Raw genomic sequence first — 27371 nt, forward strand, 5'->3', positions numbered from 1 at the left:
GCTCTACAATATCTTAGCTCCTGATAGTCATCATATTCTGGAGTGCCTCCAGCATTTGGTTGAAGTTGGTTAAAATCCCGACACCATTTGGTTTCATGCTGCAACTGTTTTTTGTGACCTGTTTGTATTTGGTTTACTAAGAGTTCACACTTTGGTGTCTCATTTTATGCAAGCCATTTGGAAACTGTGTCCACATAGGCCTTCACTAATTCCCAGTTAGAAGCTTAATTTAGTTCTCAAAGTCTGTGGGCTGAATTTTTACTTTGAAGAGTTTACGAGCAGGTGGGCAGTTGACAGCCCATCAAGAAGCCAGCTTCCGCCTTTAACTCAGGCGCGTTAGTCAGTGTGCCAGAGACCTGCTCGGGAGAGGCGGGTGAGCTAATTAAAGTAGTTGAGAGCTTGTTAAGAAGCTTTTAACAGCATTTTTAACCTGATGTTGCAGCTTTTGCTGGCTGTCCACGGGAATCACTGGCTTGCTGAAACTCGCCATTGAAAGCAAGGCACGAGCCGACCGGCCATTGTGGGAGTTGAACAGTTGACAGTAAAAAAAATAAAAAAAAATATCACAACTGCACCTCACACCTGCTTCCATGCCTAAAGCAAAGGCTCTTGCTGATACCATTTGTGCTGAGAGTTTGTTTTCAGGAGTTTGCAGATGATTTCTGCAACTTCGGAAGGCACTCTCACTGCATTGGAAGTCATTCTCATTACATTGGAGGATTGTGCCTCCAATCTCCACTTTATGTGGCATCTATCAGATCAGCATGGGTCCGCTTGTGCTGTTTCACCTTGGCCCTCAGATGAGGATCAAGATGAGCCCCAGCAGCAGCCTTCTCCTCACTGACCTGCCGCTCTACAGGAGAGAGGGACGAGCACAGGGGTGCACCTCGCAGGAGGCGATAACCTCAACACGGTATATAGGCAGAGGATCAGCTTCCTGGATGTGACAGAGCACCAGTGCCTCAGGAGGCTCAGGCTATCGTGTCAGGTCATGGCAGACATTTGTAGCCTGCTGGAAGAAGTCCTGCTGCCAAGTAGACCTTGTGGTCACCACTGCCCTCAACTTCTTCGCTCAGGTTCCTTCCAGGGACCTGCAGGAGACATTTGCAGGATCTCGCCGTTGGCCACTCACAAATGCATCACCCAGGTGACCGATGCCATGTTTGATAAGTCAGGCACTTATGTACACTTTGCCACTGATGAAGCCAATCAGACTGAGAGCTACAATCAAAGCCAGATGATGACGATATGTGTAACAGAGCAAGCAATCGGGATGTTGAAGACGCAATTCAGATGCCTGCAATGATCTGGAGGAGCAGGCTCGAGGAACCAAGTGGCCTATTCCTGCACCTATTTCTAATGTTCAATAAGCACCAGCAAAGGCCTCCAGAATGACCGTGGTATGCTGCGCTCTGCACAACATAGTGCAGCAGCGAGGCTTGGAGCTGCAGGAGGAGTAAGGCGCAAAGCTGCTGCTTCTTCAGAGGAGGAACCTGAAGTGGACATGGAACTAGCAGCGGCACACATTGCTGCCCGGGATAGCCTCATAATGGTGCGACTTAATTAAGTTACACCAGTGCGCTTGATGGCACTCGGATGCTGAACCAACCTCGCCCCTCCCCCATCAACACCACAAAGCAGTACTAAAATGACCAAATCATTCCTGTCGCACATTCCTATTGCTCGAAGTGAAGTAATGTCTCACCATTCACTCCAACTGACAAAGCCACTTTCCGGGCAGCAGGCAAAAATGGCTACGACGGGAAAGTGTTAAGAAATAAATTTATGTGGCTCATAATTTCAACAGAAATTTAACGCTCTTAACATTTTATAACACACCCATGTACATACCCTTGTGTATCTACAATTGTGTCTTTTTTCTTTTTCTGCTACCTCTACGACGAGCAACCCCTGTGGCTTCAGCAGTGGTAGAGGCAGGCTGCTCACTTCACTGATCGGACAGCTTAGATACTTTTGATGGACGTCCTCTGGGTTTGGAGCCTGTGAGGGCCCCGCCAAAGACTGCTCCTCCTGTACCTGTGTGGGGGCAGACTCGGCCATCGGGATACGAGGCAGCATGTGGGGCTCTGACTGAGGGAGGGGCAGTGGGGGAGAAGTGGGAGCACTTTGAGCAGAGCCCCCACTTCCATGTTCCCTCTCTCAATCATCCCTCTCATGGCCCACCCACACTTCCCTGCTAGAAAGGAGCTGGAGAGCACTTTGCTGCACATCAGTGGGACGATTGAGGGTCAACTGTAGGTGTCTATCCATCCTAGATATGGCTGCAATCAGTGTCAGCAAGCATGCACTCATTCGACTGACGCATTTGATGCTCCATGCAGGTGGCCACACTTTCCATGGAAGAGCACATCGTAGCCATCACCTGTGACATCATGCTGCTCATATTGGAGATGGACTCCTCCATTCTCCCTACAATCGAGCACATCGCGGCTGGAAAAGCTGCCAGAGCCTCCCGCATTTTTTGTTGCTCCTCTAGAATCATCCTCTTTGTCGATGGCCCCCGAGGTTCTGCATCTGTGTCCAGCTGAGCATTGCTTAGAGCGTCCTGCACCCTCTGACGAGGACACTCCACTGCTGTCCCTTTCTCCACCATCTGCTCTTGCTCACGTGTTCTGAGACACCAGATGACAACACTACTCTCTCTATTACTGGACACACCGACGTGTGAGTATCGGTGCTGTGGGTGCATGGGTCGTGTGGTGGTGCACCCTCAGAGACCGCGGCCTCCTCTGAGGAGTCCTCTTCTTCCTCTGGATGGACAGTTGGGGGGTGGGGGGGCACTTGATGGGCCTGTGGGAGAGTAAAGACATGAATTAGAACTGTTATAAGAATGTTTTAAGTTACCATTATGCACATGATCATATTTCACTGGCTGCTGACATCTAGTCACCATGAGTGACTGTTGTATGTCATGTGGTTATGATATTTAATTCTGTCACCAGGTAGCTGAGAGGTCCCCCTCTCCATCTCCCACCGCCCGCAGCTTCACAACTCCACTGATGCCCAGCGCATCGTCCTCTGCTGCAGTCAGTGGTGTCATTACTGGTGGGCCACCCCCGGTTCTCTGCCTGTCCCAGGTGTTCTGTGCTCTCTTCTCCTGCAAGGAGAGAACTGAGAGACCTTTGAGTGAGAGTCATGGAATGAGTGTAAGGGATGGATGGGCAACATCTGTAGAGGGTGACTTATGAGGGAGTGGCATGACATTGCCGAATGGCTACCTTCTGTGACGTTTAATTTCTATGATTCCATGATTGCATTAAGATGAGTGAGAGTATCAGTGGTGGATAGTCAGATGGGGATGAGAGTAAGTGCATAGACAGAGAGGCATGGGTGCACCTGCAAGCTAGGTTGGTGTGAGAGGTGTTGTGCAGGAGTAGGCTTGGGAAGGCAGAGTGATGGGGTTGGGGTGAAACACACTTAAGGATGTAGGTCAATGTGGCATTGTATTCACCTTTCCTAACCTCATGAGGTCATTATGCGCTTCCTACACTGTATCCATGACCTGGCTATCGCACTCCTGCTGCTCACTTCTTCCGAGATCTCCAACCATGCCGTCTTGGCGCTGAGCCTGCATTTTTGATTATCGAGCAATATAAATTTCTTTACTGCAACTTACTATTAACAGTCCATTCTCTTCCCCAACAACCTCTCTTGCGCCTCCACCAACCTTCAACTGTCATCTGGCAATTGCTCCTTTAAATATCTCAGCTGAAGTCAAGTCATCCGTGACGTCATCGGACCCACTCCAGTCAATTGGTTGGGAAACCCAGAAGTCTGATTCAATTGCAGTGGCTTCGTTAAAAAGCCACTGCAAGATGCGGTGCTTCAACATCCGGGTTCCCAACGCGATCCACGGCCCCCCCTGCACACCAGTCCGTCGGCAAGGTAAAAATTCAGCCCCATGTATCCACTGTTCTAACCTTTTTGAACATGTGGTTGAGTTTCTTGTGTGGAAACTACACAGTTGCTCGGACCAATCTGCCAGAAGTAAGTATACTTGCACGAAACTCTCTCATTCGTGTTTGTTTTGGCTTGCAGAGTTAATGAACTGTAAGTTCTTTCTTACAGATATATCAGATATATATTTCTTGTAGATCAGTTGTAATCTGACAAGGCGATCCTTAGAACTCACCCAGAATTCCTACTGAAAGTTGCTTTCAAGTTTTATTTGGGCCAAGAAATTATTTCTTTAATCTGCTGTCGCACCAGTCAGAAGTAGAGCATTATTTTTGCTATGAATGCTTTTATTGTGTTTTTCTGATACAAAGTAATTTTAGGAAGTCTCAAATTATTTCTTTACTTTGGTTAAAAGTCCAAAGGCAAACTGCTAATAGTTAAGTGGGTGGGGGAGTGTATTCTGCACCATTTAGTGTTTTTTAGAATGTATTCTCTAGATGTGGGCGTCGCTGACATGGCCAGCGTTTATTGCCTATCCCTAGTTGCCCTGAGAAACTGGTGGTGGGACAACTGTGTGGGCATTTAAGAGTCGACCGTGTTGGTGTGGGACTGGGATAGGCCTATCGAATACGGATGGACATTATTGAACCAGTTGGGTGTTTACAACAATCCCATAAATTCATGATCACTTGTATATTAATACCAGCTTTTTATTTCCCGATAGCTTTTTTAACTGAATTCAAATTCTGAAACGGCAATGGTAGAATTTGAACTCATAGGGCTGGATTTTCATTGAGGTGTCAGGTAGGAGGCGGGACTACAATTTTCGGGGTTGTAGTCCTGCCTTCATCGAGTTCTAGCCAACCCACGCGATTTTGACTTAATTGACCAGCGGGCTCAGCAGGCCAATTAAGGGCCACCCAGCAACAGGTGACGTCACAGATTGATATTTCATCTGTCAAGACCTTTTGACAGCAGCGTTTCACAGCTGTTTGAAGCTGTCAAACACTGACAATCTGTACTCCAAGTTAATTCCTTCCTGTCGGGATGATTTAGAGATCTCCCCGGAACAGAAAGCTGAATGCTGGAACTTTTGACAGATTGCGGCCATTCTGCTTTCTGTGCCGGCGAGTTGAGGGACTCTCGAGACCTGAGAGAAGGAAGGCTGTAAAGGTATGTAAATGTAAGTAAAACTTCTTTAAACACACTTACCTCTGCACTCATGCACCCATCACTCACCTGAACACCGGACATCTCGACCCCTCCAAGCCCTTCATCCCGACGGCCCACCTCGCTAACTTGCCGTGGTTTGGAGCCCTCGGGAATCCCACATTTCAACAATGAAAATAGGGATTAGGCTAAAAACGGCCTGTTAACTACCTGTTAACAGGCAGTTAATTGGCACTAATCCCTTTCCTGCCTCGGGGAGGCGGGTCCCAGTGCGGGACGGGTACCCGCCTCCTTTGAAATTGGCATGGAGGCAGGTTGGGGACGGGATGGGTTCGTGCCCCCCTGATTTCGGGATTTTAACCCTCCACACGCCTCCAATCCCGCCTCCACGGCCCAATGAAAACCCTGCCCGTATTCTCTATTATTAATCTAATATACCTGTTTCAAGTTGCTACCTGGATATTGGGTTGTAATTGATAGTATTTATAAGATTGTCACAGAGTAATTCTTGCTTGTTTACTAAGCATTACAGTCTGAATTTTGACTCTGGCACATGATGTCTTTGGTAGATTGGTGCTGGCAGCTGGTGCTGTGGCTCCTCTGCAGGAGTCTCACTCCTCCTGAAGTGGCACTACTTTGGTACATTCGTGGCATAGTGGTTAGCACTGTTGCCTCACAGCGCCAGGGACCCGGGTTCGAATCCGGCCTCGGGTGGGTGACTGTGTGGAGTTTGCACATTCTCCCCGTGTTTGCGTGGGTTTTCTCCGGGTGCTCCAGTTTCCTCCCACAGTCCAAAGATGTGCAGGTTAGGATGATTGGCTATGATAAATTGACCCTTAGTGTTAGGGGGATTAAATACGTGGGGTTACGGGGATCGGGTGGGATATGTGTCGGTGCAGGCTCGATGGGCCGAAATGGCCTCTATCTGCACTGTGGGGTTTCTGTGATTCCTGGAATATGTGTGCAATTGAAGATGGATGATGTCATTTAGTTCTTTTTTGAGTTATACACACCTCCACACAATCATCTTCTGAGCCCCTGCAGGAATATCATTTTTTTGGGGGTGGGGGGGTGGTGGTGGGTGCGTTTTGATGTAACAGTTAGCTAGTTTGTTTGTTTACTTTCATGAGATTCCTATAGTTTTATAGGACGTATCATTTGGAGATTGTGTATGGAAAAAGGTCGGGGTGGGGAACTGCTCAAAAACTTCTTAGGATTCACTTCGACATGTTTGCATTTTGTTCTGCTTCAGTTATAAAAATTGGCTTAGTATCACTTTGAGCCAATATAGGTTTCAGATTTGATAATTAAAAGTGCTTCTTCATAGAACATGTCTGTTAATTGTACTGACATAACTTTTTTTTTTAAAAAGGATCCAAAAACAGGCCAAGGATGAAAGAGAGCAGAGTGAATTGGTGTGGTTGAATGATACAAAAGATGAATTCGGACAATCACCCAGACAAACACAACCACCCACTTCTCTACCACAAATGAACGTAAACAACCCAAAGCAACAAGCTCATGGCAAGAATAGGAAGAATTTTGAGGAAGAATCCCTGGAAAGTTTTAGTAGTATGCCAGATCCAGTTGATCCTACCACTGTAACGAAGACATTTAAATCCAGAAAAGCCTGTGCACAGGCCAGTCTAGCTTCCAAGGACAAAACTCCAAAGGGAAAAACGAAGAAAACCTATTTTCATCAGAAGAACCACCAGGAAATTAGCGCAGGTATTACTTGTGCTGTAGTTTGTGTGATAGGTACCCATGTGTGTTAAATTTTTTGAAGTACCCTCACTACTCAAGACAGCAGTTGGATTATCAGTAGTATATTCAATGGTGGCTTAAAATATTTTTTTAAATTGCAATCATGAATTGTGGGATAGGAAACCTGGTATGTGCTTCACTGGATTTGAAGTCCAGACTTGGGAAAGTTAGATCTCTTGCATGTATTAAAATAGACAACAACTGACCCAGGGACAGGTTTTGTTGCAAGTCTGCTTCATGCTGCAGCATTTGATTTTAAGAAAGTTTCCTCTGTAGGTGCTTTTATACTTGTTCAGATCACAAGAGTAGTTTGTGTGCCAGGTTCCTGTATTTCAGTTGCTAAAACTGGCCCCATTCTACAAGTAGCAGAATTTTAGACCAACATAAATAGGGTCTAAAATTCTACTGTTGTGATAAATGAACCAGTTTTAACAAATGTAAATACAGCAAGCTGGAGCAGAGATGCTACTCTTCTGCGGTCCAAAATAAAACTGCCAGTGTAGAAGCATCTTGTTTGTATTGGTGTTAATTATTTATTATAGTGAGAATACTTTGCTAAATTCTAACAAAACAATTTCAACAAACTTATGTTGACATTTAAATTTTAAACCCCTTTTGATCTTATGTGAAGTCTAAATTTATGTGACCACTCCAAGAAGGATGAATTCAACATGATCGCATGATTTAAGAATGAAGTTGCGGTACATAGATTTTGTGCCACTGCACTTGATGCATGGTTCTTGCACAGCCAGTGGCAACCCCAAAGGGTACTTGCTGGATTCACTGAGGCCAGCTAATCTTTCTTTTACTGCATCTTCCCAGCGACAGACTTTAGCAAGTTGGCAAATATACTTAGGGGTTGGCACCAGCTGCACAAGATACAGGCATTGGGAGCCAGTGGCACTCGTGCTGCACAAAACCAACATAAAAGCAGTTGTTAATTGTTGGATCCGTGGTTCAGTGGATAAATAATCACACGGATGCTGTACATTAGCAAATAACAGGTCTTTACCGGAGGAGGGTAATCTCTAGACTGGGGTACAGAGGCATGCGCAAAGCTTATATACCGGTGTGGTCACTGCCGGTACTACAGTATACAGGAGCTGTAAAAAGTAGTTCTGACTTAAAGGCACATACACTACAATTCCTCCCCTTTTAGATTAATAATAACCCCCTTAATATTCAAATAACAATTACATTTTTACATGTACATTCAATAACAAAAGTCCATTTATAGATTCAGTCTTTGGGGCGGCTTCCTGACCCTTTCGGGATAGCGCCTTTCCAGAGGTTCTTGTCCTTGGTGCAGAGGCGATTCTGACCCCTTTTCATCGGGTAGTTCATCAGGTTCCACTGCTACTGGGTCTGAAGTAGATGCTACCGGTATGTCGGGTTCATCCCCAGGTACTCGAGACATGGGGTTGACGCGTTCCTGTGACGCTAAGATCTGATCGACGTGGCGTCTCACAATGTTCTCCCCGACATCCACTGTGTACATTAATGGCCCCTGCCTTGTACATATCGTTCCGGGTTGCCACTTCTCTGTTCGATAGTCACGGGCCAAGACTGGTTGCCCTACATTGAAGCTCCTTGTCGGCTTCTCGTTGATGTGCTGGAATTGTTTGTCCTCAACATTTCTTCGCACATTTGGTCTGAGCAAGTCCAGACGAGATCTCAACCTTCGGTTAAAGAACATCATGGCCGGGGTCTGGTTGGTAACTGCATGTGTCGTGTTTCGGTAGGCTAATAAGAAATTGTCCATCTTATGCTGTAGTGGAATTTCCTCGTCGCACATGGCCTTTATCGCCTTCTTAAAGGTTTGTACGAACCTCTCAGCCAATCCATTGGTGGCTGGATGATACGGGGCAGATGTGTAATGCCTTACCCCATTCCTTTTCATGAATTTTTGGAACTCGTCGGACACAAACTGTGGTCCATTATCAGAGCAGATCTGCTCTGGCAAACCGTTTCTGGCAAATATGGTCCGTAGGACTGCAATCATTTTCTCTGTAGTGGTTGAAGACATCTTTATCACCTCAGGCCACTTTGAATGAGCATCCACTGCTATTAAGAACATTGAGTCCATGAATGGACCAGCGAAATCAATGTGCACCCGTTGCCATGGAGAGGAGGGCCACTCCCATGGGTGTAGAGGGGCATGTGGTGGTGCATTTTGGACCTTCTGGCATCCTAAGCAGCTCTTAGTTAGGCCTTCGATTTGTTGATCGATTCCCAGCCACCACACAAGCCCTAGCAAGGCTTTTCATTTTCACTCCCCCCAGATGACCTTCATGTAGCTCATTTAGCACTCTTTCCCTTAACTTGGGTGGAATCACCACTCTGGATCCACACATCACTGTCCCCTGGCATACTGACAGCTGTTCTGTTCTGGATGAGAATGCTGGCAACAGTGAGTCGCCATGTGTTGGCCATCACCTCACCGTCAATTCAAAACCCGTGATAGCGTCGGATCATTGCGGGTCTCCTCTATATCCGCGTTTGTTACTGGCAATCGTTCAATTATCGACGAATAAAATACCTTGATAGGGTCCACTGCTGGTGCTTCCTCCACAGTAGGCAGTGGCAGGCGCGATAGCCCATCAGCGTTCCCATGCTGTTTCGTGCCTTTATATTCTATTTCATATTGATTCGCCCCTAGAAACAGGGACCATCTTTGTAACCGCTGTGCAGTCATTACTGGCACGCCCTTCTTAGGATTAAAGATGGAGACAAGTGGTTGGTGGTCAGTCAGCAAGGTGAACTTCTGCCCATGCAGATAGTGGTTGAATTTTTTTACTCCCCATACTAGGCTGAGGGCCTCCCTGTCAATCTGGGCGTAGTTGCGCTCGGCTGAGGTTAGTGACCGAGACGCAAAGGCTACTGGCCTCTCCAACCCGTCTGGGAATTTGTGCGACAGCACCACTCCAATGCCGTAGGGTGATGCATCACATGCCAAACGAATTGGTAGTGCTGGGTTGAAATGGGCCAACACCTCTTTTGATGTGATCAATTCTTTACACTTCTGGAAAGCTCGTCTACGTTCGTCATCCCACTCCCATGGTACCCCTGTTTGCAGTAGGGTGTTCAGCAGGTGTAATACCGTAGACAAATTTGGTAAGAACTTGTGGTAATAGTTTACCAGCCCGAGGAACAACCTCAGTTGTGACACATTTTCCGGTGCTGGAGCCTTGACTACTGCCTCAATCTTGTCAGGGGACTTATGTAACCCCTCTTCATCTATGACGTGGCCGCAATACGAGATCTGTTTCTGGAAAAACTCGCACTTGTGGCGATTAGCTCGTAGCCCATACTCCTTTAATCTGGTGAGCACCTTCTCCAAGTTAGCGAGGTGATCACCGTCATTTTTGCCCGTGACCAAGATGTCGTCCAAATAACACTGGGTCCCTGGAAACCCTTGCAGGACCTGATCCATCGCCCTTTGCCAGATAGCCGGAGCCGAGGCTACTCCAAACACCAGCCGGTTGTATTGATAGAGACCTTTGAGTGTTGATCGTAAGGTAATGTTTCGAAGCTTCTTCTACCTCCATTTGCAAGTACGCCTGGGCTAGATCAATTTTGGTGAAGCATTTACCACCAGATAGCGAGGCGAAAATATCCTCAATTCGTGGAAGCGGATATTGCACCGTGTGAAGGACTGAGTTCACTGTCACCTTAAGGTCCGCATCTGTGGGGATTTTCTTTGGTTCCCCAGGCGTATTACTCAACGACCTCTTCATTACAGGAACGATGGGTGTAGCCCACTCGCTCCAGTCCACTTTGGACAGTACTCCTGAACGTTCCAACCCTTCCAGCTCTGCTTCAACAGCTGGTCTGATCGCATAACGCACTGGTCTGGCCTTCAGAAACTTTGGGCTTGCATTATCCTCTATTTTAATTGTTGCTGTTATTCCTTTTAGTGTTCCTAGTCCCTCCTGGAACACTTCTTTTTGCGTCAGTTAGCATTTTTGACAGTCGTCCAGCTGTGACGTCGTCATCCTTTTTGGCCTCAACCTTCAGTGCCTGTATGGAATGCCAATCTAATTGTATCTTCCGGATCCATTCACGTCCTAGCAGTGGTGGTCCTCCATTTGGCAATACATATATATCCATTTTGGGTATTTCCTGGCCTTTATATGTCACTTTCACCCTTATTTTTCCTTTGGGGTAGACTTTTTGCCCCGTATACGTCTTCAAGACAACCTCTGTAGCTTTCAAGGATATGTGTGAAAATAGCCGCTTGTAGCCTCTTTGATTTATGACTGTTAGAGCTGACCCTGTGTCCAATTCCATTTCCACTTGGACTCCGTCTATCTTGAGTGTAACCCAGATGGTCTGGTGATCCTCCATTTCGGTTACATTATGTAGTTTCAGACAACCCAGCTCCTTGCTTCCGGAGTCTGTGTCACTTTTCTGTTCGCCTGAACCACTGTCCATCACCTGGTGTACCTTTTTGTACTTCTCCTGTGGAGATTTCTTACTGTTGGTTTTCTTCCCAGACCTGCAGACTCTTGCTATGTGTCCTGTTTTCCCACACTGTCTGCACACTTGGTCCTTGAACCAACAATCTTTCTGGTCATGTGTTGTTCTGCCGCAGCGATAGCACTTCCCTGTTCCATAGGTCATTTCGTTGGTGCCATATTCTTGCGGTCTCCGTTGTATCTCTGCAGCGCCCCTTGCGGCTGCTTCGTGTGATACTGCCATACTGAAAGCTTTGTCCAGCGTAAGGTCCTTTTCTGATAGAAGCCGTTTCTGGGTTCCTTCACTTTGTAGCCCACACACAAACTTGTCCCTTAATGTGTCTGCTAGTCCCGCTCCAAACTGGCAGTATTTCGATAGCTTGCGCAGTTCCGTCAGGTACTCAGCATTGCTTTCGTCTTTGTGTTGGTTCCTTTTATGGAACTTAAATCGTTCTGCTATCAGCAGCGGTGTGGGGTTTAAGTGGTCCTGTAGGATTTCTACTGTGCTTTCAAAATTCTTGTTTACCGGCTTCTCTGGGGTTATTAGATTTCGCAGTAACCCATAAGTTTTTGCACCCATGGAATTTAACAGAACTAGTGCTTTATTAGCATCTGGCACTTCATTCGCCCTGCAGTACACCTCAATACGTTCCACATATGTCGCCCAATCTTCGACTTCATTGTCGAACGTAGAGATACTGCCACTCTTTGGCATCCTTGGTTGTGCGTTAACTATCACCAATGGCCTCTCCCGCGCTTTCCTTCCTTCCCGCGCTCGCCCTTCTTCTCCGCTGCGGCTTCTCAAAATGGCGTCTCCCGCGCTCTTCCTTCTCCGCGGCTCAATGGCGTCTCCCCTTGCTTCGCCCCGCGGACCCTGATCAGCCCGTGATCCCTGGCTGTGCTCTGCGCGTTCTTCTCTTGATATTTTTCGACGCCGCTCAGTCTCGAATCCGGCTGTTTCTTACCCTCTCTCTCTCCGGTTGCTTTATTTTTCCTTGACGCCGCTCGGTGTTCAACCCCTGGCTGCGCCCTGCTCTCTTCACCCTCTGTCTTACCCCATCGACGCTGCTCGGCTCTCTCTGCCGTCGGTCAGCTCCAGCCGCCGCTGCTCGGGGAGGGTCTGCTCCGGACCTGTCGTCGGTCTCTTACCCTCGTTGTGGCTGGGGAACCAAGCCCGGCTCTCCACAGCCTCCCCAGCGAAGTTGGATCTCTGCCTGACTGCTGGGCGGTTGCTCGTGGTCGACGCCCGTGTTCCTGGCCTCGACTTTTTTTTTATGTTGCAGGTAGATTCGAATCGACACTCGTCGCCACTGTTGGATCCGTGGTTCAGTGGATAAATAATCACACGGATGTTGTACATTAACAAATAACAGGTCTTTACTGGAGGAGGGTAATCTCTAAACTGGGGTACAGAGGCATGCGCAAAGCTTATATACCGGTGTGGTCACTGCCGGTACTACAGTATACAGGAGCTGTAACAAGTAGTTCTGACCTAAAGGCACATACACTACATTAATAATCTGTTAAAATATGTTGCCTTTTATGGTAGATTCTAAACCCTCTTAGTTCTTTGAAGTGTAAACTTAGCTGTTCCTTCTGTACAAGGTTAACTGATAACCTAATCTACTAGGCTCTTTGAGGTGAAAATTGCTATACTACACAGCAATTGTTTGTATTACTGTAATGCGATGAATCAAATGTCTCCAAGATTAATTTTGTGCAAACTTGCTGGCAGCATCAGGCTGCACCAAGTATTCTTTGCATTAATATTTTGCAATTTACAGTATAGTTTGTGAACCTCAGTTTCACTCATTTTTAAATGTCTGTTATAGATATTGGCAGCAACATAAATTCTGCTTTCAGGCAAAATTCCTGTCAACAGTTGCAAAAATGGTCTTGTAGTTAGAATCTGTTATCTCAATTGCATTGACTAGAAAAAGACTTCTCAAATAGACCAATCTTTCTAGCTAAATTTCAAAAGTGATAGATTAATTAGCCGTAATTCTACAGAACTATTGCAGTAAAAGACTTGAGAAAATAAAGCACTTAGAAACATTTGGATGAATATTTTTCAACTTTCATTGCTCAACTCTCAAGTACTTTTCTGTTAGGTTTTGAATCTGCAAACATTTCCAGTGCTAGTGAAAGCTGTAGAGAAAAAGTCTGCCACTCTACACAGACAGAAGAATTTTTGAAACCTAGAACTTCCAGCACAACCAAAGATGAATTGCAGGAAAAGTCAAAACGAAAGAAATCAAGTGACCTCTCCTCTGGTATGTTATTGTGGTAGAGCATTTGGTGTTGTTTCATGTTTCTTTTATCCATACTGTCAATTAGTTTTTTTACAATCTTGTAGTGTAAACTTATCTTTCATAAGAAATAAGAGCAGGAGTAGGCCATACGGCCCCTCGAGCCTGCTCCGCCATTCACTAAGATCATGGCTGATCTTCAATTTCTTCAATGTACAGTATTGTAAATAGAGAACTTCTTGGATTAATGTGAAAATCTCACCTAATTGGGGAAAAAAGATTTATGAAATGTGATTCCCAACACTGAATAAAACAATTACTATTGTAACAATTCCAAATTAATTTAATTTATTTTTAAAATAACTAGTTTTGTAAATGAAGCTTTCAGTTCAAAAGACTTGGTACTAAAGCTGCTTAACCAGTGTAGATTCAAAATAATTTGTATTTTTTGTACAGTTTGGGGTGGGGTATTCCTCTTAAATTATAGAATAATTTCCCCAGAATTTTGTGACCTTTTGTGCGCAGGTACTCAGTTAGTGCTAATCTTTCCTGGCATTCGCACTTCCAGATCAGTGGTCAGGTTGGTTCAAAGAGCAGATTTTTATATGGAAATAAATGGAACAATATCAGAACACTTGTAGGCCATCATCCCATTAGTATGTCATTGGAGTAGTTCCAGGTTTGAGTGGTGACCTAAGATGGTGGGGTTTTCATGGGAGGGAATAAATTACTGTATTTATTTTTCTTTTAAATGTTCAGGGTACAAATTATTGACCATTTCTGAAAACAATAAATATGAAGTTCAATTTTTTGGGGAGAAATACTGCATGCTGATTTGTTATCTGTTGAAAAGAATGGCAAAGGACTTGTTGCTTTAGTCAGAAAGTCAAACTGTCTAAAATAACTAACGCGCACGCGCACACACACACACACACACACACACACACACACACACACACACACACACACACACACACACACACCATTAGAGGAGGGGGGGAATTATATCTGTATTTGAACACCAACTTGTCATTGTATCATGGGAATGAAAGTACGGGCAAGTGCTTTTTGTTCAGAGTACTCCTGTTATAACCCCATGGTTTTTCTTAAAAATGTAAATTTTACTGCTAGCATGGAGACCCTCCAGTTGGGGGTGTCTCATAGCAAGGATCCTTAATACACCTCTTCTTCAGTTGAATGGGAAGGCGGTGTACAAGTGGCTAACCACATCCTATCAAGTTGCTGTCTCCTTACTTTATTAGCCCTTAAGCGAAGATTTGATGTGACATTCTGTCAGAAACTTGACTTTATTTCATATAACTGAACTGAGAACCACCTCGGGTATGGGTTTCATTTGTAAACAGTTTATTTTAAGCAAATAATTAGTGGGCATTTTGTTTTGGACGAGCACCAGATTAGATTGATTAAACATGGAACACAATTAAATTTGGAATAGTCTGAATGTAACACTGTTGGCGCAAGACGCAGGCTTACAGTACATGGAGAACTAGGGCCACTTAGTTTATAATGTAATTTCCATACTTTCCATCTTGAAGGAAGTTTTGTGAGCTCAGATCTGTAGTTTGTAAATAGCAGCATGGATTAAATGATAGCAAATCAAGGAAGTGTATTCAGCCTTGTATTTTTCTCTCTCATTCAATAATATGATATTTGGAAAGGGCTGTGTGTCTCACTGGCTGTGTCATCATAGAACAGGACCATCATGCTAGCCTACTTGTAGGTTAGTAATGAACTGGCATTGATTTTGTTCGTGGATTTGTCTGTCTGGACTGCCCTGTTCCACTTATAAAGAGGATGTTGTGCTCTGTTGAGAAGAAATATTTAATTCTACACTTTAACAAGGAATTAGTTGGTTTTCATTTGTTCCTGTTCATGTTATCAATTACACATTGCTAATTTTGTAATGTTTTGGCAGATTTCAGCATTGTTAAATTGTTGATATATTAAAAATAAGAGCTAATTTATTCATTATATATGCAAAAGAAAACGAAGTGTTCAAGAACTCTCTTTTATGAAGCAGTTTCTCTTTTTACAAAATAATGTTTAGTTAGTAGTTGATATGCTGGTACTAAACGTGTATTACCAGTGGTATACTTCATGGGAAGCATTTCTCGACTTAATGAATGCATATAAAAGCTGTTATTTATTTTAGAAACGCTTTGCTACTGCTGCATAATTTTCAAAATGAGCATTAAAGAGCTCCATTTAATTTTGTGTGTGCATGTAATATTTCGAGTTTTTTGTTAAGGCTTCATTTCTCACTTTTAATCCCTTTTCTGCACTGCGATAGATAATTTTTCCACTACAGTACACAGTATTTAGTACAAATTACTACCTGTCTGTCCCCCTTTCCTACAGCACATACTAGGGGAGCACTGCTCGAATCTAACAGAAATGCATGCAGTGAAGCACCAGGTAATGTACTAAACTTAGTGTTACTTTTAATCAAATAACTCAGAAGAAAACAGTTCCTTTGGGCTTTTATCTTGGGCTGTGCTCTGTTGTGTTGTCTTGATATTTTTCTTAATTTAGCAGTTTCTAATTAGTCCGTTTAATGAAGTAAGAAGTCCAGTTGATTTGCAACTAGGTTTTTCCCTGCAACTCACTGATAATTTAAATCATTTTTAATGATGAGTCTGAATGAAATGGATTTCTGATTTTGATTTAAGGTGCTTGAGGAAGCAACAAAATTAGCTTTAGATACCAAAGATCATTATTGACTTTAATGTTTACGCTTCTAAACAAAGATTTTTTTTTAATGAATTCATGCTTGGGATATGGATGTCACTAGCAAAGCCAGCATTTACCGCCCATCCCTAGTTGCCCTTGCAAAGGTGGTGGTGAACCGCTGTAGCCCATGTGGTGAAGTTACTTTCACATTGCTGTTAGGTAGGGAGTTCCAGGATCTTGATCCAACCACAATGAAGGAATGGCAATATAGCAACAACAACTTGTATTTATATAGCACCTTTATTGTAGTAAAATGCCCCATGGTGCTTCACAGGAGCATTATCAAACAGAATTTGTCACTACTCCACAAGGAGATATTGGGGCAGATGACCAAAAGCTTGGTCAAAGATGTAGGTTTTAAGGAGCATCTTAAAGGAGGAAAGACAGGTTTAGGGAAGGAATTCTAGAGCTTAAGACCATGGCAACTGAAGGTATGGCCGCCAATCATGGAGCGATTAAAATCGGGCTTGCTCAGTGTGCCAGCATTGGAGGAGCACAGATATCTCCGAGGGTTGTAGGACTGGAGGAGGTTACAGAGATAGGGACGGGCGAGGCCATGGAGGGATTTGAAAAGAAGGATGTGAATTTTAAAATTGAGGCGTTGCTTAACCGGGAGCCCATGTAGGTCAGTGAGCACAGGGGTGATGGTACATGTCCAAGTCAGGATGGTGTATAACTTGGAGGGGAATTTGGAGGAGGTGGTGTTCCCGTGCGCCTGCTGCCCTTGTCCTTCTAAGTATTAGAGGTCGCACGTTTGGGAGATGCTGTCGAAGAAGCTTTGGTGAGCTGCTGCGGTGCATCCTGTACATATTTTCAGTCATTGAATCAATTTTGAGGAAGGTTCTTCCTACACTGCTAATGCATGTCTATTTGTGGATTGATCAAAGAGTGGTGTTGATGGTGTCTCTAGATAGTTCTGGTGACTGGATTGCCCATTCTTCTAACAAGAGGGTAGAGTGGAGTATTTTTTGGGTGCAAACATTATTTTAATCTTGAGTAGTTCATCAGTAGCAGCTACTGAATCATGAAGTGTACTGAATAAAACTGGTTCAAAAGATTTGCTGATGTTTTAATGTTTCTAAATTTGAATGAGAAAGTTAACTAGTGCAGAGAATTAAGATCAATGTTTCTTTGGTGGATGATCAGTTTTTAAACTTAATTGTTTGCTACTAAATCACTTAAATTGTGCTTTCTCTGTTACAGAAACTGGTAGTGACTTTTCACTATTTGAAGCTCTACGTGATAATATCTATTCTGAGGTGGCAACTTTAATTTCTCAGAATGAATCGCGACCCCATTTTCTAATTGAACTTTTCCATGAGCTTCAGTTGCTTAATACCGATTACCTTCGACAGCGGGCTCTTTATGCTTTACAGGTACTGGACACTTAAATAATGAAGCATACATTAAGAATGTGATACTTTATCCATTTTAAAAACATTGTTTTTCAATCCAGGATATAGTAACAAGACACCTTTCAGAGAAGAGCTGTAAAGAAGGGGAGCACACTTTATCACGGAGTTCAGCTGTATGGATGACATGTAATTCAGAACTGACTCCTAGTGAAAGCCTGGCTACAAGTGATGATGAGGTAAGTATTTTTATGATATATTGAACTAACCTTGCAAGGTTTGACAAAGCTGAACACCGTGGTTGGATCTCGGGGTCTGAAAGGAGTCTGCTCAGATACCATGCTTGGTACGGTAATAAGAAATCCAGTGTTGGATTAAAGAAATCAAAATCATGATATACAATGTATTTTTACTCTGGATGCTAATATGTTATTTTTCCAAGAATGTCATATTGTTTCAACTACTGGACATACTTCACAAGTAACATAAAGTCTAGAGTGAGAAAATACAATGTCAATTAAGTCCACTTCATCAAGAGATCATGTACCATCTCCTAATTTCAGCAATAAAATTGGTAAATTTTAAACTTTGGTGCTCCCAGTTTAGAGCTATACATGCCAGGAGAAAATTTCAGAAATTCAAATTTCGGACAGAAAATCATGGGGACTTGTTCCTAAATTACTAGTATGCACTTCCAGCATGTGAAGCTGTGCACAGAGTACAAAATTCACCTCTAACATTTCTTCTCCTCTGGAGAGGAAAAAAACATTCAACTGTACTGTTAGTATTTCTATAGCTTCCAGTTTTACCTTCACAACAACTCCCTTCTAAAGATGTCACCCATCTTCTTTGGGAGCCTGTTCCACATGTCAAATTTTCTTTGTAGAGAGAATTTTTTTCTAGTCTCAAATCTCACTTATTTTGGTCTAATATTGGGAAATGCATCACTGTGCTTGAGTCTCCAAATTAAGCTGCTGAGAATTCCACACTGTCTGTGTTTCTGTTTGCGTGATAGAGTCTAGCAATTCAGATGGATTTGGGAATATGTCCCTTAAGTAAGTTCAGATAACTAGGTTCAAGATGGCAAGAACCAAGGTTTAGGGACCCCAAGTATTGGAATTTTACCAACTAAAACCATGTAGCTTTCTAGCACACAACCCTGGTGAGTTTTCTGCTTCTTGTCCTTGGGTGTGATCTTTTTCTTGTAGTCTCTGCCAATGGAGAAATAAAGAGAAAAATCAGCACAAAATAGGACTTTTTCATGTTACACATGTTTATTGTTTCATTTCCCTATATGCGTCACCCTACATTTAACAATATTATCCTTCTGGAGGCCTCCGAATGGCCTCCTTCTGTGCTGTAAATTTCTATGATTCTACTTCCGTCCATGTCCATAGTTGTCCCAGTTTCACTGAAGGTAATCCATTACTTTTCTAATGAATATGTATAGTTTTGGGTCATCACATTTAATAATACTGTAGACTTCCTGTTTCTTATTAACTTACATCCAGTTCGCATAACTGTAGGGAACACTCCTCTTTTTGAGAAGCTTCTGTGTACAGAGAGGTCAGGTAGTCTTTTTTCTCTTCATTGTATAATTACAGTCATATTCTGAGACTTGCCTTCAGTCATAGTCCCAGAAGAAGCAACATAAGTAGTGTGTACTTCACAGTGAAATAAGAAAAGATTACTTGACCAAGATCGCACCAAAATGAGATTAACTTCTTAAAGATGCAACTTCCCTACTCTACTCTGGTGACTTCCTCTGACAGATAGCAGCAAATCATATTCACAATGAAAGCTGAAATGCTTTGAGAATAAGAGCCACACATATGGTTCTTATGCTTATCAAGCCTTGGTGTTTTTAAGTCAAGCTATTGGATGATTTTTTTTTCTTCCTTGTTGCATAAGTTTCTGTATTTTTACTCCTTTCTAGTTAAATAGAAACATAGAAAAATAGGAGCAGGAGTAGGCCCTTCGAGCCTGCTCCACCATTCAGTATGATCATGGCTGACCCTCTATCTCAATACAATATTCCTGTTCTCCCCCCATATCCCTTGATGCCTTTTGTGTCTAGAAATCTATCTAGCTCCTTCTTAAATATATTCAGTGACTTGGCCTCCACAGCCTTCTGTGGTAGAGAATTCCACAGGTTCACCACCCTTTGTTCATTTTTTAATATTTGTTCTCCACTCCTATTACACAAATCCTGGCACCAAAAAAAATTCCTCACCTACCCAAGTGGACACCTCTGAATAACAACAACTTGCATTTATGTAGCTCATTTAACAACATAAGGAATAGGAGTAGGCCATTTGGCCCTTCGCGCCTGCTCTGCCATTCAATAAGATCATGGCTGATCTCCCTCAACTCCACTTTCCTGCACTATCCCCATATCCCTTGATTCCCTTAATATCCAAAAATCTATCGATCTCTGTCTTGAATATACTCAACGACTGAGCCTCCACAGCCTCTGGGGTAGAGAATTCCAAAGATTCACCACCCCCTGAGTGAAGAAATGTCTCCTTATCTCAGTCCTAAATGGCCGACCCCTTATTCTGAGACTATGACCCCTGATTCTAGACTCCCCAGCCAGGGGAAACATCCTCCCTGCATCTACCCTGTCAAGCCCTGTAAGAATTTTGTATGTTTCAATGAGATCACCTCTCATTCTTCTAAACTCTGGAGAACATAAGCCTAGTCTACTCAATCTCTCCTCATAGGACAATCCCCCCATCCCAGGAATCAGTCTGGTGAACCTTCGTTGCACTCCCTCTATGGCAAGTATATCCTTCCTTGGGTAAGGAAACCAAAACTGTACACAATACTCCAGGTGTGGTCTTACCAGCGCACTATATAATGGCAGTAAGGCGTCTTTACTCTTATACTCAAATCCTCTTGTAATAAAGGCCAACATACCATTTGCTTTCCTAATTGCTTGCTGTACCTGCATGTTAATAAGAACATAAGCAATAGGAGCAGGAGTAGGTCAATCGGCCCCTCGAGCCTGCTCCACCATTCAATAAGATCATGGCTGATCTGATCCTAACCTTAAATCTTCTATCACTCTCCATCCCACCCGAACCCATGTGATCTCCCGGGAGAGGCGAAAAACCAGATAAAAAACCCAATGGCCAATTTGGGAGAAAAAATCTGGGAAATTCCTCCCCGACCCATCTAGGCGATCGAAACTCGTCCAGGAGATTACTCTGTCCCTATATTTTCTACAGTACTTACCTTCTGTAAAGGTGATCTCCACCCCAACCAGGAACAGGAATAAAACCATCTCCTGAAATCTAACACAGAATTAGAACACAAGAAGTAGGAGCAGAACCAGGCTACACGGCCCCTGGGCCCGCTCCACTACCCACAGGGCCATGACCATTCCGAACCTAGACTCGTGTCCAATTTCCTGCCCGCTCCCCGTAACCCTTAATTCCCTTTACTTCTAGGAAATTATCTATTTCTGTTTTAAATTTATTTAATGATGTAGCTTCCACAGCTTTCTGGGGCAGCAAATTCCACAAACCTACCACCCTCTGAGTGAAGAAGTTTCTCCTCATCTCAGTTTTGAAAGAGCAGCCCCTTATTCTAAGATTATGCCCCCTAGTTCTAGTTTCACCCATCATTGGGAACATCCTCATCGCATCCACCCGATCCAACCCCTTCACAATCTTATATGTTTCAATAAGATCGCCTCTCATTCTTCTGAACTCCAATGAGTAGAGTCCCAATCTACTCAACCTCTCCTCATATGACCACCCCCTCATCCCCGGGATTAACCGAGTGAACCTTCTTTGTACTGACTCGAGAGCAAGTATGTCTTTTCTTAAGTATGGACACCAAAACTGTATGCAGTATTCCAGGTGCGGTCTCACCAATACCTTGTATAACTGAAGCAATACCTCCCTGTTTTTATATTCTATCCCCCCTAGCAATAAAAGCCAACATTCCATTGGCCTTCTTGATCACTTGCTACACCTGCATACTAACTTTTTGAGTTTCATGCACCAGGACCCCCAGATCCCTTTGTACTACAGTACTTTCCAGTTTCTTGCCATTAAGATAATAACTTGCTCTATGATTTTTCCTGCCAAAGTTCATAACCTCACACTTTCCAGTATTGTATTCCATCTGCCAAATCTCTGCCCACTTACTTAGCCTGTCTATGTCACTTTGCAGGTTTTTTATGTCCTCCTCACTCACTACTTTCCCTCCCATCTTTGTATCATCTGCAAACTTTGATATGTTACACTCGGTCCCCTCCTCCAAATCGTTAATATAGATTGTAAAGAGTTGGGGACCCAGCACTGACCCCTGCGGAACACCACTAGTTACTGATTGCCAGTCTGAGAATGAACCATTTATCCCAACACTCTGCTTTCTGTTAGAGAGCCAATTCTCCACCCACGCCAGAATATTACCCCTTTCAGTGAATCGTGTACAAGGACACCCAGGCGCCTCAACACCAACATTTCCCAATCTCTCTCCATTTAAAAAATACTCTGCTTTTCTATTTTTCCTACCAAAGTGGATATCTTCACATTATATTCCATTTGCCATGTTCTTGCCCACTCACTTAGCCTGTCGATATCCCTTGAAGTCTCCTTGCATCCTCCTCACAACTTACATTCCCACCCAACTTTGTATCATCAGCAAACTTGGATATATTACATTTGGTCCCCTCATCCAAATCATTGATGTAGATTGTGAATAGCTGAGACCAAAGCACTGATCCTTGCGGTACCTCACTCGTTACAGCCTGCCAACCCGAAAATGACCCGTTTATTCCAACTCTCTATTTCCTGTCTGTTAGCCAATCCTCAATCCATGCTAGAAAATTGCACCCAATCCCATGAGCCCTAATTTTGTTTAATAACCTCTTGTATGGCACCTTATCAAATGCCTTCTGAAAATCCAAATACACCAAGTCCACTGGTTCCCCCTTATCTAATCTGCTAGTTACAACCTCAAAAAACGAACAGATTTGTCACAGATTTCCCTTTCATAAATCTATGTTGACTCTGCCCAATCCTATTATTATTTTCTAAGTGCCCGGTCACCACGTCCTTAATAATAGATTCTAGCATTTTCCCTACTACTGATGTCCGGCTAACTGGTCTGTAGTTCCCCGTTTCCTCTCTCCCTCCTTTCTTAAAAGTGGGGTTACATTTACTACCTTCCAATCCGTGGGAACCGCTCCAGAATCTATGGAATTTTGGAAAATGACAACGAATTCATCCACTGTCTCTAAAACCACCTCTTTCAAAACCCTAGGATGTAGGCCATCGGGTCCAGGGGATTTATCGGCTTTCAGTCTCATTAATTTCTCCAGTACTATTTTTTTTTACTACTACTAATTTCTTTCAGTTCCTCATTCTCGCTAGAGCCTTGGTTCTCCACTATTTCCGGGAAGATTTTTGCGTCTTCTTCCATGAAGACAGACACAAAGTTTTCGTTTAATTTCTCTGCCATTTCCTTATTCCCAATTATAACTTCTCCCATCTCAGCCTGTAAGCAATCCACATTTACTTTCGCTAATCTTTTCCTTTTTACATACCTATAGAAGCTTTTACAGTCTGTTTTTATGTCTCTTGCTAGTTTACTCTCATTCTATTTTCCCTTTCTTCTTCATCAATTTTTTGGTCCTCCATTGCTGAATTCTAAAATTTTCCCAAACCTCCGATCTAATACTATCTTTAACTTCTCTTGTGAGCCATGGTTGGACCACTTTTCCTGTGGAGTTTTTGTGCCTTAAAACAATGTATATTTGTTGTAAATTATGTATTAATTCTTTAAATGCTAGCCATTGTTTGTCTACCATCATACCTTTTAATATAGCCAACTCGCCCCTCATACCTACGTAGTTTGTTTTGTTTAGATTTAGGACCCTAGTTTTGGATTTAACTAAATCACTTTCAAACTCAATATAAAATTCTACGATATTATGGTCACTCTTCCCTAAAGGCCCCTTTACTACATGGTTATTAATTAACCCTTTCTCATTGCGCAATACTAGATCTAAGATAGCCTGTTCCCTAGTTGGTTCCTCAACATACTGATCTAGAAAACTATCTTGCATACGTTCCATGAATTCATCCTCCACACTTTTACTGCAAATTTGGTTTGCCCAGTCTATGTGTAGATTAAAGTCCCCCATGAATACTATTACCCTTGCTACATGCGCCTCTAATTTACTGATTTATACTCTGTCCTACATTACAACTATTGTTTGGGGGCCTATAAAGAACTCCCACCAATGTTTTCTGCCTCTTGCTGTTTCTTGGCTCCACCCAAATTGATTCTTCTTCTTGATTTTCAGAGCTAAGATCCTTTCTCTCTACTGTCTTTATCCCATCCTTTATTATCAGGGCTACCCCTCCTCCTTTTCCATTTTGCCTATCTCTTCTAAAAGTTAAGTATCCCGAAATATTTAGTTCCCAACTTTGGCCACATTGCAACCAAGTCTCCGTAATGGCTATTAGATCAAACCTATTAATTTCTATCTGCGCTATTAATTCATCTATTTTGTTGCGAATGCTTCGCACATTCAGATATGGTGCCTTTAGCTTTGACTTATTTCTATTTTTCCCCTGATGTCACCTTAATCACTGATGCCTTATTTACCTTTGTTACTCTCTCTGTCCCTTCCTGAGCTACTCTGCTTATTTTTACCCAAAACTCTACTCTGCTCTAGAGCCTTGACATTTCTCTCACTGCTTTTAAATTTACTCTTACCTGAACCCTCCCACCTTCCCTTCATTAGTTTAAAGCTGTGTCTATTGTAGAAATGTAGAAAAATGTTCCAAAGCACTTTACAGAGCTGTGGTCATAAAATAGACACCGAACCAAAAGAGGAGATATTAGGAAGAGAAATGCTTGGTTAAAGAGGTAGGTTTGAAGGAGGGTGTTAAAGGTGGAGAGGCAGAGGGGTTTAGGCAGATAATTCCAGTGTGTACTACCCACCCCCCATTCACTTCCACCATTGGCATCAAAAGCTGTGTGTGTGTGTTATAAAAATATCAGTATCTTTCTATCTATCTCTCATCTGTATGCATATATTGATATGGAGATCTATAGCTATATATATGTATATATATTTATATACCTATCACTGGCTAGATCGCTCTCTCTCTCTCTCTCTCTCAAAAAAAAAAAAAGGGTTATCCATTAACATTTAAAGAATTTTCCTGCTGCTCCACTCGCCCCAAAAAAACAAATGTTTCACAATCCGCACTCAGCCAGCTAGCATTCCATGTTCGGATGTAAGACCGATATGAACACATGGCATGTGCATGTGTATGAGTGAGTCTGCAGTGTGAACTGCCTTTATATTAAGTTCAGGACTCTGTCACTGCTCCTGGATCCAGAGCTCGCACAAAAAGTAAACTTGCCAGATTCACTAAAACCAGCTCTCGGGAAGACTTGCGCCAAAAAATTAATGGGAATTCTTCCGATTTGCCATAACTTTGACAGAAAGTTGACATATTATTTGCATAGGGTTTCTGACAAACTTACTGCGGGAAATTAGGAAAAACACCACAGAAATTCTACCCATGTTCTTCACTGGGTCTTTCAACAGCTGGCCTATTTGGTTAAATTACTTTTGGGTTGCTGCCAGCTGTGCAAGAATTGCACATTGGGAGCTGGTGGTAATAACACAGAACAAAAACTCCTATAAACTAAGTTAGATACAAGAATTTTGGCATGGCTGCTGAGGCTCGCTGTTTGCTCTCGGGTATCATTTTTAGCTGGCTGCTTCCTAGGATCTTTGTTCAGCAGCCACGTGTTGGGGGAGAAAGGAAAAGTGGAAAAAATTGACAAGAAACTGAGATAAGAAAAGCATCTCAGGATAAAATGAGATGTGAGGATACAGAGAAAAGTAAAATAAGTAATCAAGACATGGGGAAAAAAGATAGTGAAAAGAATTAAAAGAAAAATAAGAGTACGATAACTTGAATTTCTATAGCGCTTTTTAACGTAGTGAAACGTCCCAAGGCACTTTATAGAAGCGTTATTAAGTAAAATATGACAAACATTGACACCGAGCCCCACAAAGAGATATTAGGACAGAGGTAGGTTTGGAGGAGAGGGGGCTAGAGAAGCAGAGCGGTTTAGGGAGGAAATTCCAGAGCTTAGGGCCTAGGCAGCTGAAGGCACACCCGCCAATGATGGAGCGCTTAAAATCGGGAATGTGGAAAAGGCTAGAATTGGAGGAGTGCAAAGATTTCGGAGGATTATAGGGCTGGAGGAGGTTACATAGATAGGGAGGGGGCAAGGCCATGGAGGGATTTTGAAAACAAAGATGAGATTTTTAAATCAAAACATTGGTGGACTGGGAGCTAATGTAGGTCATTGAGCACAGGGGTGATGGGTGAATGAAACTTGGTGTGTGTTAGGACATGGGCAACAGAGTTTTGGGTGAGCTCCAGTTTATTGGGGGTGGAAAATGGGAGGCCTGCCAGGTGAACTTTGGAATAGTCAAGTCTGGAGGTAACAAAGGAATGGATGAGGGTTTCGGCAACAGATGAGGCAAGGCAGGGGCGAAGTCGGGCGATGTTACGGTGGTGGAAGTAGGTGGTTTTGGTAATAGAGCGGATATGTGGTCGGAAGCTTCAACGTTGTGAACAGCCTGGTTTAGTCTCAGATAGTGGCCAGGGAGAAGGATGGAGTCGGTGGCTCGGGAATGGAGTTTGTGGGGGGGGTCTGCCCAATATTTAGTTGGAGGAAATTTCTGCTCATCCAGTACTGGATGCCAGACAAGCAGTCAGACAATTTAGAGACAGTGGCAGGTTCGAGTGAGGTGGTAGTGAGGTAGAGCTGGGTGTCGTCCGTGTACATGTGGAACCTGACGTCGTGTTCTCGGATGATGTCGCCGAGGGGCAGCATGTTGATGAGAAATAGGAGGGGGCCAAAGATAGATCTTTGGTGAACTCCAGAGGTAACAGTGCGGGAGCGGAAAGAGAAGCCATTACAGTTGATTCTCTGGCTCCAACTGGACAGATAAGAATGGAACCATGCGAGGGCAGTCCCACCCAGCTGGACGACAGAGGAGAGGCGTTGGAGTAGGATTTTGTGGTCAACCGTGTCATACAAGTCGAGAAGGATGAGGAGGGATAGTTTACCACGGTCACAGTCACAGAGGTTGTCATTTGTTTCTTTGATAAAGGCTGTTTTAGTGCTGTGGCAGGTTGGAAGCCTGATTGGAGGGGTTCAAACATGAGCAAGCGAGAAAGATAGGCACAGATTTGGAAGGCGGTAACATGTTCAAGGACTTTGGAGAGGAAAGGGAGGTTGAGAGAGCAGAAGTGAAAGAAAGGAGAAAAGGTGAAAAATTCAGAAAGTGAACAAGAACAGAAATAAAGGGCCAATCAACATAAAAGGAGTAGGGGGAAGAGAGAAAAACATGGATGAATAGAAGAAAATGTGGGAAACAGAAGTAAAGTTATGGTGGCAAATAAATATTAGTGAAGGAGAAGCAAGAGAGTGAAGTGCTAGTGAGAGTGCACAGCTGAGAAATCAAAGGGAAGAAAGAAAACATTGAACTGCAGAAAAGAGCTGCTTTTTAATGACAGTTGGTTTGCATACTTCCTGAATATCTGGCAACATTTTCAGCAGTCTATAGCTTGAGCAAGAGAGAGGGTAGAGAGGCATGGGCGAAAAGAGCTCATTGAAGTGGGGATGGAATTTATAAGAAGTAGACTCTTATG

General features: G+C 43.4%; 1 protein-coding gene across 10 annotated transcripts in view; it reads left to right on the plus strand.

Annotated features, from left to right (window-relative positions):
* Window positions 1-27371, plus strand: part of pcm1 (pericentriolar material 1) — a 239363-nt gene that overhangs the window by 152069 nt on the left and 59923 nt on the right. For 8 of the 10 annotated variants that reach the window (XM_085970813.1, XM_085970779.1, XM_085970780.1 and 5 more), the window contains 5 exons: window positions 6461-6816; window positions 13421-13582; window positions 15938-15994; window positions 17513-17685; window positions 17766-17900. In XM_085970813.1, the coding sequence (XP_085826939.1) occupies window positions 6461-6816; window positions 13421-13582; window positions 15938-15994; window positions 17513-17685; window positions 17766-17900 (883 nt within the window). The remainder of the gene's footprint in view (window positions 1-6460; window positions 6817-13420; window positions 13583-15937; window positions 15995-17512; window positions 17686-17765; window positions 17901-27371) is intronic. The other 2 variants (XM_085970788.1, XM_085970823.1) reach the window with 1 other exon arrangement.

This window comes from Somniosus microcephalus, chromosome 2, assembly GCF_052327205.1.
Source record: "Somniosus microcephalus isolate GS21.2 chromosome 2, FLI_Smic_1.0, whole genome shotgun sequence".
Taxonomy (NCBI): Eukaryota; Metazoa; Chordata; class Chondrichthyes; order Squaliformes; family Somniosidae; genus Somniosus; species Somniosus microcephalus.